General features: G+C 48.3%; 1 protein-coding gene across 1 annotated transcript in view; it reads right to left on the bottom strand.

Annotated features, from left to right (window-relative positions):
- Positions 1–12,629, bottom strand: part of LOC140387896 (fascin-3-like) — a 52,553-nt gene continuing 39,924 nt past the window's right edge. Inside the window, exons 5-7 of the mRNA XM_072471184.1 lie at positions 10,560–10,730; positions 3,195–3,417; positions 1–170 (exon numbers count right to left, since the gene is read on the bottom strand). Of these exons, the coding sequence (XP_072327285.1) occupies positions 3,212–3,417; positions 10,560–10,730 (377 nt within the window). The 3' untranslated portion in view covers positions 1–170; positions 3,195–3,211. The remainder of the gene's footprint in view (positions 171–3,194; positions 3,418–10,559; positions 10,731–12,629) is intronic.

Genomic DNA, 12,629 nt, shown 5'->3' with positions numbered 1-12,629 from the left:
TTTCCAGGAGATATAGGAATTACTTTAGATACAGGCTGAACATTGAACAAAAAGTCACAGCTGGAGAACACAATTTGTGCAACCACCTTCTTCGTCATTGAGGGGCGTTTTTTTTTTCTGCTGCACTCACAGCCTTTGGTCGCATATTCCTCTGAATCTTTTATTCTCACCTGGATGTACAAAGTAGAATGGAGTTAAAATAATCAGCTACTTCCCACCCCATGCCCTCTCCTCATAAAGTAGAATTTCAATAAAAGGGTGTTGAGTGAAAAACATGACATGCCAGAACTCTGTTTTCCATTGGTCAAGTTAAGCAAATTCAACTATGACAGAGGCTTACAAAGTATCCCACAATTTGTGGACCAGGATTTGGTTCCCTTTCTGTTTATAATCTGGCCCCTTGGCTTCCAATGATTGAATAAAATCACGTTATGTTTTCATTAAAATGGGTTTTGACTGATGCTTCTATGGGGATTGCATTCTGTGATTCCCACCAACGTCTCCATGTTGACAACCCCGACTGTGTTATCTGATTTAGTGGCAATGCATCGCGGATGAAGGAATTCAGTTACGTGGAGAGATTAGAGAAACCGGAATTATTCTCTTTCTATTTTTTAAATATATTTTATTACAAACATGTGTCAAAACAGGTTACAACAAATAACACCCCGGGAAACATACTTCCTAGCAATCAACTATACAGTCTGCACAAATTGTTTCCCCTTTGTCAAACCCCCCACCCCCGCAACAAACAGCTCCTCAAACATGGTCACAACATCTCCCTGGAATTGTTCCCTTTCAAGCAGAGGGGGTAAGAGGAAATTCAACAGAGGTGTTCAAAATGATGATGTATTTTGATGTTGCAAATTAGAAGGCAGGAAAGCTTTAAGGCAATAAAAAGCCAGAGTGGAGATGAGTTTGCAAAGTATGAAGTGGTGGAAAGGATGGTGGAAGCAGATTCAATCGTTACTTTCAAAAGGGAATTGATTACATATTGAAGAGCAATACTTGTCTCTGTTGTATGATCCTGCTACTGATTATTTATGCCTGTGCTCTGTTATGATCATTTGCTCGTGACTGGTCAGTGAAAATGGAAGTGGGTAGTTCATCAGTGACAGCCATTACCCTTTCAATTTTGGTTTTGAGTCTAGGCCAGCGGCGTAGGTTCCTTTGACATGAGGGTCAACTGCAACTGGTCTCTGCATTCTCGAGTCCATCGATATGTTCCATCGATGTGTTCCACCTGGATATTATTAATTAAACACTGGAGGCTCCTCTGATATGAACAAGTGACCTGCAGAAATTCCATTCCAAGTTCTCCTCTATTGAAAATTACATCTGGAAAGCCCGATATAAAAACAGTCAATGCATTGCCACACCAACTTGAATATTGATTGGACATAATATGAGGGAGTGGCTGTGCAGTTGGTAGCTATTCCACTGTAGTTGAACATATTCCAAGAGGTTGCATTAGATGACCTCCTGCTTGCAACTGTCCCGCTCCCACGTTCTACCATTGGTTGTCAAATACATCCATTTGCAGAGTCACTGATGGAACCATACCCCAGTATTCATTCACCTTTCAGAAGGGAAGGGGAGGATATGTCGAAGGTAAATCACAGGGAAATGCGTGCAGAGAGATCAAAGGCTTCCAGTATTTGAATTCTCCCATATTTCAACAAACATTCAAAAATAAACTGAGAACCATTTTATAGAAATGCAATTTGTTCCTTGAGGCCTAGACCCTGACTTTGTTTTGTCACAATATGTGGACCTTATAAAGCACATAAAGGGTTAATGTAATGTTTCTACTCTAGTCACTAGATGGTGCTATAGAGCAACCATATAAATATCACATGGCTCCTTGACTTCTGGGAGATACATGGAGATATCTGGAGAGAGTGGAAGAGAGCATGACAGAGTAGTTATGGGATAGTTGAACTAATAGTATAGTTAATCATGTAGATGTGAGGGCAGCACAGTGGTTAGCATTGCTGCCTCATGGTGCCGAGGTCCCAGGTTCGATCCCGGCTCTGGATCACTGTCCGTGTGGAGTTTGCACGTTCTTCCTGTGTTTGCATGGGTTTCACCCCGACAACCCAAAGATGTGCAGGGTAGGTGGATTGGCCACGCTAAATTGCCCCTTAATTGGAAAAAATGAATTGGGTAACCAAAATTTTTTTTAATTTTAAATAGTGTAGATGTGTAGTGTAATGTTTACTTAACTAATTCCTTAGTAATATGTTTGAATCTAATTCAGTGTAGTGTAATAAATTAGCTTTGTTTATTAAACACAGCTTGCTGTTCTTTGTTAGCACTACAACCTTCTCCATCCTAAAAGAACTAAAAGCAAAGATTTTACCAAATAAGATGGGTAAAAATTAATAAAATTAATTTTAAAATCTCCTGATTTTAACCTCAATTGAAGTCAACCGAAATTCAAGTTGGATGAAGCGTAAAAATGAGCCGCTGAATCGCTATCACCTACATTACTCAACCGTACAAAATAGAGCTCTGTTGCAGCCAAGGGCAGTGCTGTGTTTAGGTAAAGGGAACGTGGAGGCCAAGGATAATTGGACCAAGGTGTAATGGTGAAATTTAGCCATCACTTCTCTATTTTTATCTGCTTCCAACTGCATTTGTAATGGAAAGTACTGTGTAAACTGGTCACACTGTCATTATATCCTCCCACCAGTGGCTGTGCTGTAGTGCCTGCACTGGTAGGAGGATATAGCAGTACAACCATCTTGCAGGGGCAATTCCTAATTTAAATGTGGATGCACAAATTTACAATGGAAAATGTGGAGAAGGAATGCACGTATAATAATTGTAAATAGGGAGTGAAGCAGTAACCTGAAGTTGGTGTCAAACCTTTGTGGGGCTGATTTTTTGTTGTGGGTGGTGTGATTGCACATTTGTATGTTTGCATGTTTAAAATGGATTCCCAGTGGTTTTGTGTGGGAGTGCTGCTTATCAGTTTTTTGACCTGTGCCAAAATTGACATGGGTTGGATGTTGGAAAGAATGGGACAGTAAGTACCGCAGTGCCATTCTTACCTCAATCCCTGGGATGAAATGTACTCTTCGCCTACCACACCTGCTTATCCCAGCAAATCTACCTCAGAGCAAATGTCACATTCAATCTTTCAACTGTTTTCCCCCTAGATTTAATAGAAGCTAATGAGTAAAGCTTACCTCTGTCTGAATAAGATCTAGAATTCCCACAGACTGTCATTGTTGATAACTGTATTCAATGCATTCAGTACACCATTGTGGTCGCTGCAAAGATAGTGACCATTCGGAGCTTTGACTGACAGAAGGTTGTCCGCATGGATTTCGATGGAGAAATCCAGGGGAGTATCTCCGGAGACGGAGAAAATGCCGTTGGGTTTCATGGTCCAGAACTTCCCAGTGTTCCCTGAGGAAAGAAGCAGGAAGAGGGTTTTTGCCATGTGCCTATCTTCATTTCATGAGGAAAAAGAACATTAAACAAAGAATTGTAGAATACAATCAGAGAGTTATTGCAAGTGGTAAAAACAAAATGCAGAGACTTGGAGTAAGGCCGCTGTCACTCAAATGCATCGACTAAGCACGTTTACAATTTATGCGAGTTAAGGGAAGACAGCATTCTTGGGACTGGGAAAGTTCAGATGGGGATGCTGGACAATGACATTGACCGTAACCATCTCCATTAACAATGTCTCCTAGACATGAATTATATTCCTCTTCCTGACCAATATTTCAGGAAGAACAGACGGATCAAAATTCTGATGTCTGATTTACACACATGCTGAGCTGACAACACGTCTTCTCCATTACAGGCATAGCCTACTCTACTTGTCTCTGTCCCTACCTTAGCCCACCTGCTGCTGAAACTCTGATGCATTCTTTACCTCCAAGACTCAATTATTCCAATCCCCTCCTGGCAGGTTGCCTAGTTTTCATCCTCATTACACTTGAAGTAATCTAAAACTCTGCAGCCGGTGTCCTAACTTGCACCAGGTTCCACTCAGCTATTACCCCTATGATCGCCATCATGTTTAAATCCTTTAATGGCCTCAACTTTCCCCATCTCTCTAACTGCCCCTAGCGTTAGAACCCTCCAGTCACTGTCCATTCCGAGAATTCTGGCCTCTTGTTCACCTCCAGTTTGCTTCACCACACCATTGGCAGCTGAGCTTGAATGAAAATCGCTTATTGTCTCAAGTAGGCTTCAAATGAAGTTACTGTGAATAGTCCCTAGTCGCCACATTCCGCCGCCTGTTCGAGGAGGCTGGTACAGGCAGCCGTCAAAGCCCTAAACACTTGAATTTCTGCCTCTCCCCCTCTTTCCTCCTGAACGTTTCTCTCTTTGACCAAGCTGTTTTAATGTCTCCTGCTATGAGCTGATTAAAGACAGCCAACATAAAGCTAGCATATAGTTAAAGAGCCCAATTAAACTTTTGAGGAAGTAGCTGAAGTAATAGTCTTGGATGGACGATGATTTAATTTATTTGGGCTTTCGGAAGGCATTTAATAAAGTTCCACATAAAAGATTGTTGCTAAAATGAAAGCTCATGGTATTGGAAGAAAATTGTTGAGCTGATTAGATTATTTAGGCAATAGAAGACAGAGATGAGGGATAATGGATATTGTGATGTAGCAAGGGGTCGGGCGACGACATAGGCAGGTTAGAGACACAAAGCAGACAACCTGAAGCCCGTAGCCAATTAATAGACAATTTATTGATTAATATACATAGGGGCACTTCATACATGAAACAGGTTCAAGTTTCAATACCGACTCTCACCCAGTCCGAAGTCAAGCTCCAAATCAGACTTGCAGTGCGACCCTGGTCACAGTCCAAAATGCACACAGCAAATAGCACAAAGCAAGTTTTCCACACAGGAATCCATTACATTCCTAGCCTCCACCCCAAGGCCTCTCTACTATGGCTTGGTGCTCCACTTAAATAGTCGGTTTTGCAGCCAAACCTCATCACTAAGATTGATATGAACTCACTTCCGGGTTGAAGGTCACCTTTGTCTCCTGGGGTAGCTGACGGTCATTTTGTGAGAGTCCTGGCTGTGCCTGGCAGCCATGTTGAGTGAGGGATAGCGCCCATCCCCTTGTGACATCACAGTATGTATTTGAATTAGAAACAAATGACAAGTGGAGTCGCACAAAGATCTGCTGGGGCATCGGTTGTTCCCTATATTTATTAATGACCTAAATAGGACAGTTACTCACAGATACTGAAAGGACTCACAGAGGGTGGCATTGGGAGCATTGAGAGATGGGTGGCTCATAGTGAATCGGCTGTTGAATTTTCACCACGCCAGTTTTTATTTTCCATTGACTTGGGAAATATGCCCAAATGTCTAATTTCAAACTGAGCAAAAGTGACGGGCAAGATCTGGAAATGAGTTTCCAAAAAGAGTTTGATTGTCCTGTAATCCTCAGTGGAAAGTGTGGTGTAAGTGTCTGGCACATAACGGGTTAACGTGGGACTGAGTACAGTACTGTCCACAGAGTGATGTAAAAGAACACATGACCCACAGCTGTAGTGTTGGACAAAGCCATGTGTAGAAGCAAGCATGGAGACAGATGGGAATGGGTGGAATGTTTCGTACCTGAATAATAACAATAATAACCTTTTATTCTCACAAGTATGAAGTTACTGTGAAAAGCCCCTAGTTGCCACATTCTGGTGCCTGTTCAGGTAAGCTGGTACGGAAATTGAACCCACGCTGCTGGCCTTGTTCTGCATCACAAACCAGCGATCTAGCCCACTGAGCTAATGAAGGTACCTAAATGAATCCGGGTCTGAGAGTCAAACTTCCCTTTCAGTTCCTCCAGGCTGGCTACTGCCCCTCCATGAATAGATAACATAATCACTCCAGCGCCTCCCCTTCCGCACTCCATATGTGGCATCTAGTCTCGCCGGTTCAAATAACTGGTGAACTGAAGAGAAGCTGTCACTAGTGCACCCAAGCTAGACCCTCTGCACGATCCAGACTCCATCTACACCCAGGTAGACCCTGGGTCCCCAAACCATCCCAACGCCTGCTCTGATTAGCCGCTCAGAAATAAAATATCAAATTCGGCAACGTGAGATCCTCTGTCTCTCCCTCCGTAAGACAGTCCTCCGAATCCTCGGAGTTTGGCCCGCCCACATAAAGGCTGATATTAACCATTCCATCCTCTCAAAGAATGATTTGTGAAGAAAGACCGGAAGACACTGAAATGGAAACAGAAATCTTGGCAAAATGTTCATCTTAATTTACTGGACTCTATCCGCCAGGGACAAAGGAAGATTGTCCCACCTTTGTCAGTCAGATTTGATGTCCCTCACCAGGCTGGTATAATTCAACACGGAGTCGGGCCCAATCCCGAGCCACCTGGACCCCCAGATACCGGAAATTTGACCTGGCCAAGCGAAAAGGAAGTACCCCAAGACTGGCACCAGTCCTCGAGGCGTCAACCGGAAAATACTCCCTCTTCTCCAGATTTAATTTGTATCTGGAAGAGAAGCCAAAGCTCTTCAGTATCCTCATCATGTCCCCACAGTGGGCACCGGGTCCTTTATATATAACAAAAGAACATCTACATATGTTCCACTCCACCCCTAACTATCCCTCTCCTAACTATCCCTCTCCTAACTATCCCTCTCCTAACTATCCCTCTCCTAACTATCCCTCTCCTAACTATCCCTCTCCTATCTATCCCTCTCCTAACTATCCCTCTCCTAACTATCCCTCTCCTAACTATCCCTCTCCTAACTATCCCTCTCCTATCTATCCCTCTCCTAACTATCCCTCTCCTAACTATCCCTCTCCTAACTATCCCTCTCCTATCTATCCCTCTCCTAACTATCCCTCTCCTAACTATCCCTCTCCTAACTATCCCTCTCCTAACTATCCCTCTCCTATCTATCCCTCTCCTAACTATCCCTCTCCTAACTATCCCTCTCCTAACTATCCCTCTCCTATCTATCCCTCTCCTAACTATCCCTCTCCTAACTATCCCTCTCCTAACTATCCCTCTCCTATCTATCCCTCTCCTAACTATCCCTCTCCTAACTATCCCTCTCCTAACTATCCCTCTCCTATCTATCCCTCTCCTAACTATCCCTCTCCTAACTATCCCGCGTCAAACCAGCGCCGGCCCGATTCTGGCGTCGGAATCGATTCTCTGCCCGATCGGCGATCACAATTTCAGCGTTGCGCAACGGAGAATCTCGCCCATGGTATTTGTACAAACACTGGCCAAAGGAACCTTATATGCAGATGCACCCATGACACAAACCCAGGGCCCAACGTATACATACCTTGCCGTGCCACCATGTTCCGCATGCTTACCCCGAGAGGCGCCGTTGTCAGGGCGGGTAGACACGGGAGAGCCGGTGACCGCTATCATCTCCCCGTAGGGAGGCTGTGGTTCAGCCTCCAGCACTCCCGATTGGTCCATTGGGACCTGGGGATCACATCGGCATGGAAGGGCAGCTCGATTGAGCTCGGATGCCCATGCTACATCTGGCTCTGCCAGTCCTAGAGGCTCCCCAATGTCTGCACCATGGTGTTGATGCCCTCAGTGATGCCCCTGTGTGAGTGGGCCATGCTCCGCAGTGCCCCGGCAAAGGTCCACCTGCATTAGGGACACGTTCCCCAGCGACCCGGACGTGCGGTCGGGGAGCTTGACCATGGCCGGCACAGACTGAGCAACACCTTGGGCACCACCGCTTATGGTGCTGACGTCGTGCTCCAGGATTTCTATTGTAGTCACCACCCTAGCAGTGTTGGCCTTAGTGCCACGCATTGCTGGCACAATTTCCTGCACCCGAAGCCTTTGGGACTCCTCCAATTCGCTATGGAGTGTCGCTGACATCCCTCTCTGAATCACATGGCCACACCCTTTCGATACATCAGCTCCAGAATAGCCTGATCCAGAGGCTCAACATCTGACTGGGACTCAGCCAGGTCCTGGGATCGTGCAGACCTCTGACTGCTGTCTCCCTTGGACATTCCTGCCTCCTCCTGATGTACCTCTGACTGCTGTCTCCCCCAGATATGCATCTGCAGCTGTGTGGTGCTCACCAGATTGTGCCCCGGAAGCCTGGCCACTACTTTTGCCCACCGAGGTGTGCGTTCCTGCGCTGGTGGAGAGTGGGGATGACAGCCATGATGCATTGAGCTCTCCTCCGAGATGTTCTCATGGATGCGGGGTTGGTGGGGGCGATTGGGGGGGGGGGGGGCGATTGGGGGGGGGGGGGGGGCATCCAGGGTGGGCTGGCACTATCAGATTGAGATCCTGCAGGAGGATCGACATGTGGGAGCCAAAGGTCATCATGCTGGAATGAACAACTCGCATGTGACAGACAGGTCATCCAGGTTGGAGCCAGGGATACTCACCTCTGTGGCACTGGCCAATCTCGACGTCGGTGACTGCTCTGTCCTCAGCAACCCTCGCGACCTCCAGAGGGCCTGTTCTTCATAGGGGGTGAGGACCTAGGGTCCGGCACCCCACCCACCCGTCAGGACCCTTTCCCGTTTGTTCTGGCCCAACCTCTCCTGCTTGGGGGCATCATAAGCCACATGCTTCATGCAGCATTGGGGGGGGGCGGTGGTTGGGGGTATGGCAGGGGACAGGCCGGTGCACAACTGCTGGGCATGGGTGGGGTGTGCTGATAGATGCCATGGTGTGCGGGGGTCGATGCCAACTCACTCGTGCAGCCCGATTGAGGTTGTTGAGCTTCTTTCAGCACTGGGTGATGGTTCTCCTGGTCGCAATCCCCGTGCTGACGGCTACTGCCACTGTCTCGCAGGTGGCACTGGCTGACCCTCCAAGTCCCGTCAGGGGAACAGGGTGTGCCATCTGGACTCAATGTTTTTCCTCAGTCTGGCCAGGTTGGCATCCCCAAACTGTGAAGCTGATCTGCGCGGTGGGCATGGCTGCGTGCTGTCTGGGGTTTGCTCTGCGGGATCGGTTTAAGAGCTGCTGCCCTTCATTAACGAGGAGCTTCCGGGCACCGTCCCGGCGAATCAGCTGGCAGGACAGTCATTTGCGGCGTGAAGCCCGTGGGGTACCATTGTGCCCTAATTAACGTTCGATACCGGTGACAGCCTCGCCGGACTGGCTATCGGAAAACACCTGGCATTTCCTGCTTGCTAACACACTTAGAAAAGTTTCCGTTACATTACGCCCTCTGTCATTCCCGACTGACTCCTCTACGGTTTATGGGAAACCTCTCATAAACGGTCCAAAATGCCTCTTTATCCGGGGTGGAAACCAGCCTGCCTTCCGCGTCCCTGATCTGGATACTCTCACATGAGGCCATCTGCCACCTTAGCTGATGAACCAAGAGATAGCTGGCTTTCTCCCCATATTCATAAGTAACCCCCCTCCACACCCCTCAGGCGCCACAACTGACACACGCCCTATCAGTAGACAGCAGGTCAAACTGCGTGTGCAGCTTTTCCTGCTTGCCAGGCGTTCCGGGGTTGAGTCAATCGAATATCCACGGTCCACTCCCAAAATGTCATCAACTACCCGAATCTTAGCCTTTCTAACATGAGGGCTCAAATCTCAAGAAGAGGAAGTTTTGATGTGGATATTGGACCAGGTGACCAACAGCTTCTTCAAAGAGGTGGAATTTAAGGGGCAGCTTAAAGGTGGAGAGAGCAGCAGAGAGAAAGTGAGTTATAAATAGAAATAATTCCAGACCTTTGGGCTGAGTAACTGATAGTATGGCTGCCAATGACCGAGACAAATGTTTAGCGATGAACAAAATGAAATCATCTTTATTGTCACAAGTAGGCTTACATTAACACTGCAATGAAGTTACTGTGAAAAGCCCCTAGTCACCACATTCCGACGCCTGTACACAGAGAGAGAATTCAGAATGTCCAAATTACCTAACAGCACGTCTTTCGGGACTTGTGGGAGGAAACCCATGCAGACACAGGGAGAACATACAGACTCCGCACAGACAGTGACTTAAGCTGGGCAGAACGGTAGCATAGTAGTTAGCACAGTTGCTTCAAAGCTCCAGGGTCCCAGGTTCGATGCCCTGCTTGGGTCACTGTCTGTGTGGAGTCCTCTTTCCAAGGGCCGGTGCAGACTCAGTGGGCCGAATGGCCTTCTTCTGCACTGTAAATTCTATGATTCTATGATTCTAATCGAACCTAGGACCCCGGCGCTGTGATGCAGCAGTGCTAACCACTGTGCTACGTATGAAGAGCAGAATGGGAGGAACCCCGGGTTGTTGGAAGGCGGTGCAATTGGAGGGTGATAGGGAAGGGAAGATTTTAACACAGGGGTGATATTACAGAGGCAGACTTGATGATGTGAACCCAGAGGGAAAAGCAATAAAAACGGGAAAAACAGTTCGAATTGTTATTTCCTTCTGGGGAGGATACGAGATCAGATCCCAGCTCAGGGTCAAGTTGGACGCTGATGTTGTGGATGGTCTGGTTTAGCTTCAGACAGAGGGAGGTTTGGAGTGAGCAGAGAAGTAACAGAGTTTGTAGCAGAGGCCTATGAGACTGGCTTCAAGATCTTTGTTACAGTGATGGGACTTGCCTTGGAAGTGATAGAAGCCGCCTTTGCAGTGTGTCAGTCGGATGATTTCATAGTTACTCCTGCTGCACTGGAGCTGGTCTGAGTGGCAGTCAGTGGTAATGTAACCGTGTTTACCACGCAGGATCAGGAATGGCCGGTTCACCAGCCTCACGGTGAACAACTCATTCGGCCCTGGAAAAGAAAGCAGAGACAGTATTTGAGAAAACACTCACAAGGCATAGCTTGATGGTGTGCAGTTAAAACTGGCTTATGCTCAATGAACTCTGTCCAACAAACAGCTAGGACCTGGATTAATGTAGAGCTGGAGAGTTGTGCTGAGGATTTGTCTAGGGATCGGGATTGGAAGTTCCACTATTTCTGATTCATGGTAAATGTGTGGGAAACACAATGTAAGGTGAACAAATTGACAAAGGGCATTAAATTGGAGGGAGAGGGCACATGTAATCTGGTCAAGCAGGAAGGTGGAATTACAGAAAAACCTGGACAGTGTGTATTGTGCTGCAGAACTATTGTGGATGAGATTCAGTAGTTTACGTATCTGACATGTTGGAAGTAAAACATGGGCAACATATTCTTCAGTGGAGTGGCAAATGGAGAAGCTGTAAGACGCGTGGGAGTGATGGTAACTCAACAATCATGTCCAGCCATTGCTGTTGTTATGATCTCGAATACGAACATATGAACATAAAAATGGGGGACTTCCGGTTGCGGCTATGCTGAGCTAAGTCGCACGGTCGGCAGCTCCTGCCAGAAACGGACTTTTGGGCTCTTTTGAGGGGCCCCAGTGGCATTTGTTCGACGGTTCCCAGTGTGGGAAGGTGACAGTACGATTTCCCCGGCATTGTATGAATTGGGCCAGGAGTGGAGCGGTGAAGAAAGTCATTCTGGTGCAGCGAAAAGTGCGAGGGAGGAAAGCCAAGATGGCGGCGGGTGGCGACCAGGCAGCGTGGGCACAGTGGGCGCAAGAGCAGCAGGAGTTTCTCAAGCGCTGCTTCACGGAATTGAAAGCAGAGCTGCTGGAGCCGATGAAGGCTTCGATCGACAAGCTGGTCGAGACCCAGAAGGCCCAAGCGGCGGCGATCCGGGAGGTGCGGCAGAAGGCCTCGGAGAATGAGGACGAGATATTGGGCCTGGCGGTGAAGGTGGAGGCGCACGAGGCGCTGCATAAGAAATGGCAGGAGAAGTTCGAGGACATGGAGAATCGGTCGAGGAGGAAGAATCTGTGGATTCTGGGTCTCCCGGAGGGAGTGGAGGGGTCGGGTGCTGGAGCATATGTGGTCACGATGCTGAACACATTGATGGGCGCGGGTGCCTTCCCGAGGCCCCTGGAGCTGGATGGGGGCCACCGAGTCCTGGCGAGGAGGCCCAAGTCTAACGAGCCCCCGTGGGCGGTATTGGTGCGGTTCCACCGCTTGGTGGACAGGGAGTGTGTCCTAAGATGGGCAAAAAAAGAGCGGAGCAGCAGGTGGGAGAATGCAGAGGTCCGAATATACCAGGACTGGAGCGCGGAGGTGGCCAAGAAGAGGGCCGGGTACAATCGGGCTAAGGTGGTTCTGCATCGGAAGGGGGTGAAATTCGGGATGCTGCAGCCGGTGCGACTGTGGGTCACGTTTAAGGACCGGCACCATAACTTTGAGATGCCGGAGGAGGCGTGGATCTTTATTCAGGCCGAAAAGTTGGACACGGACTGAGGGTCGGTTGTGAGGGGAGGTCGCGGGGGGCTACTGTGGTTACTGTGCTTTGGGGGATGTTGGGGGATGTTCTATTCTGTTCTGTATTGTTTCCTTGGGTGCTGGGTGGGGTAGGGTGAAATGGTTCGAAGTGGGGGTTTTGTGAGAGTGTGGGCGTCGGCGGTTGGAAGGACGGGGTCCCGTTGGGGGGGAGGGGAGATGGGAGGCCCGAGGTGGGGGAGCTGGGATTAGGCTGCAAAAGGGAGCTGCGCCAGAGAGGGCGGGGCCGGTCTGATGGAAAGCACCGGCTTTTTCCCGCGCTAGGGAAGGAAGGGGGCAGGGCCGGGGGGGGGAAGGACGGTGTTGGAGAGGAGCGCCCGCTGATGGACAGGAGGGGGGG

The sequence above is a fragment of the Scyliorhinus torazame genome, chromosome 13 (genome assembly GCF_047496885.1).
Source record: "Scyliorhinus torazame isolate Kashiwa2021f chromosome 13, sScyTor2.1, whole genome shotgun sequence".
Taxonomy (NCBI): domain Eukaryota; kingdom Metazoa; phylum Chordata; class Chondrichthyes; order Carcharhiniformes; family Scyliorhinidae; genus Scyliorhinus; species Scyliorhinus torazame.
Note: the sequence above shows the minus strand (reverse complement) of the source record. Positions and strands in the feature narration are given on the sequence as shown.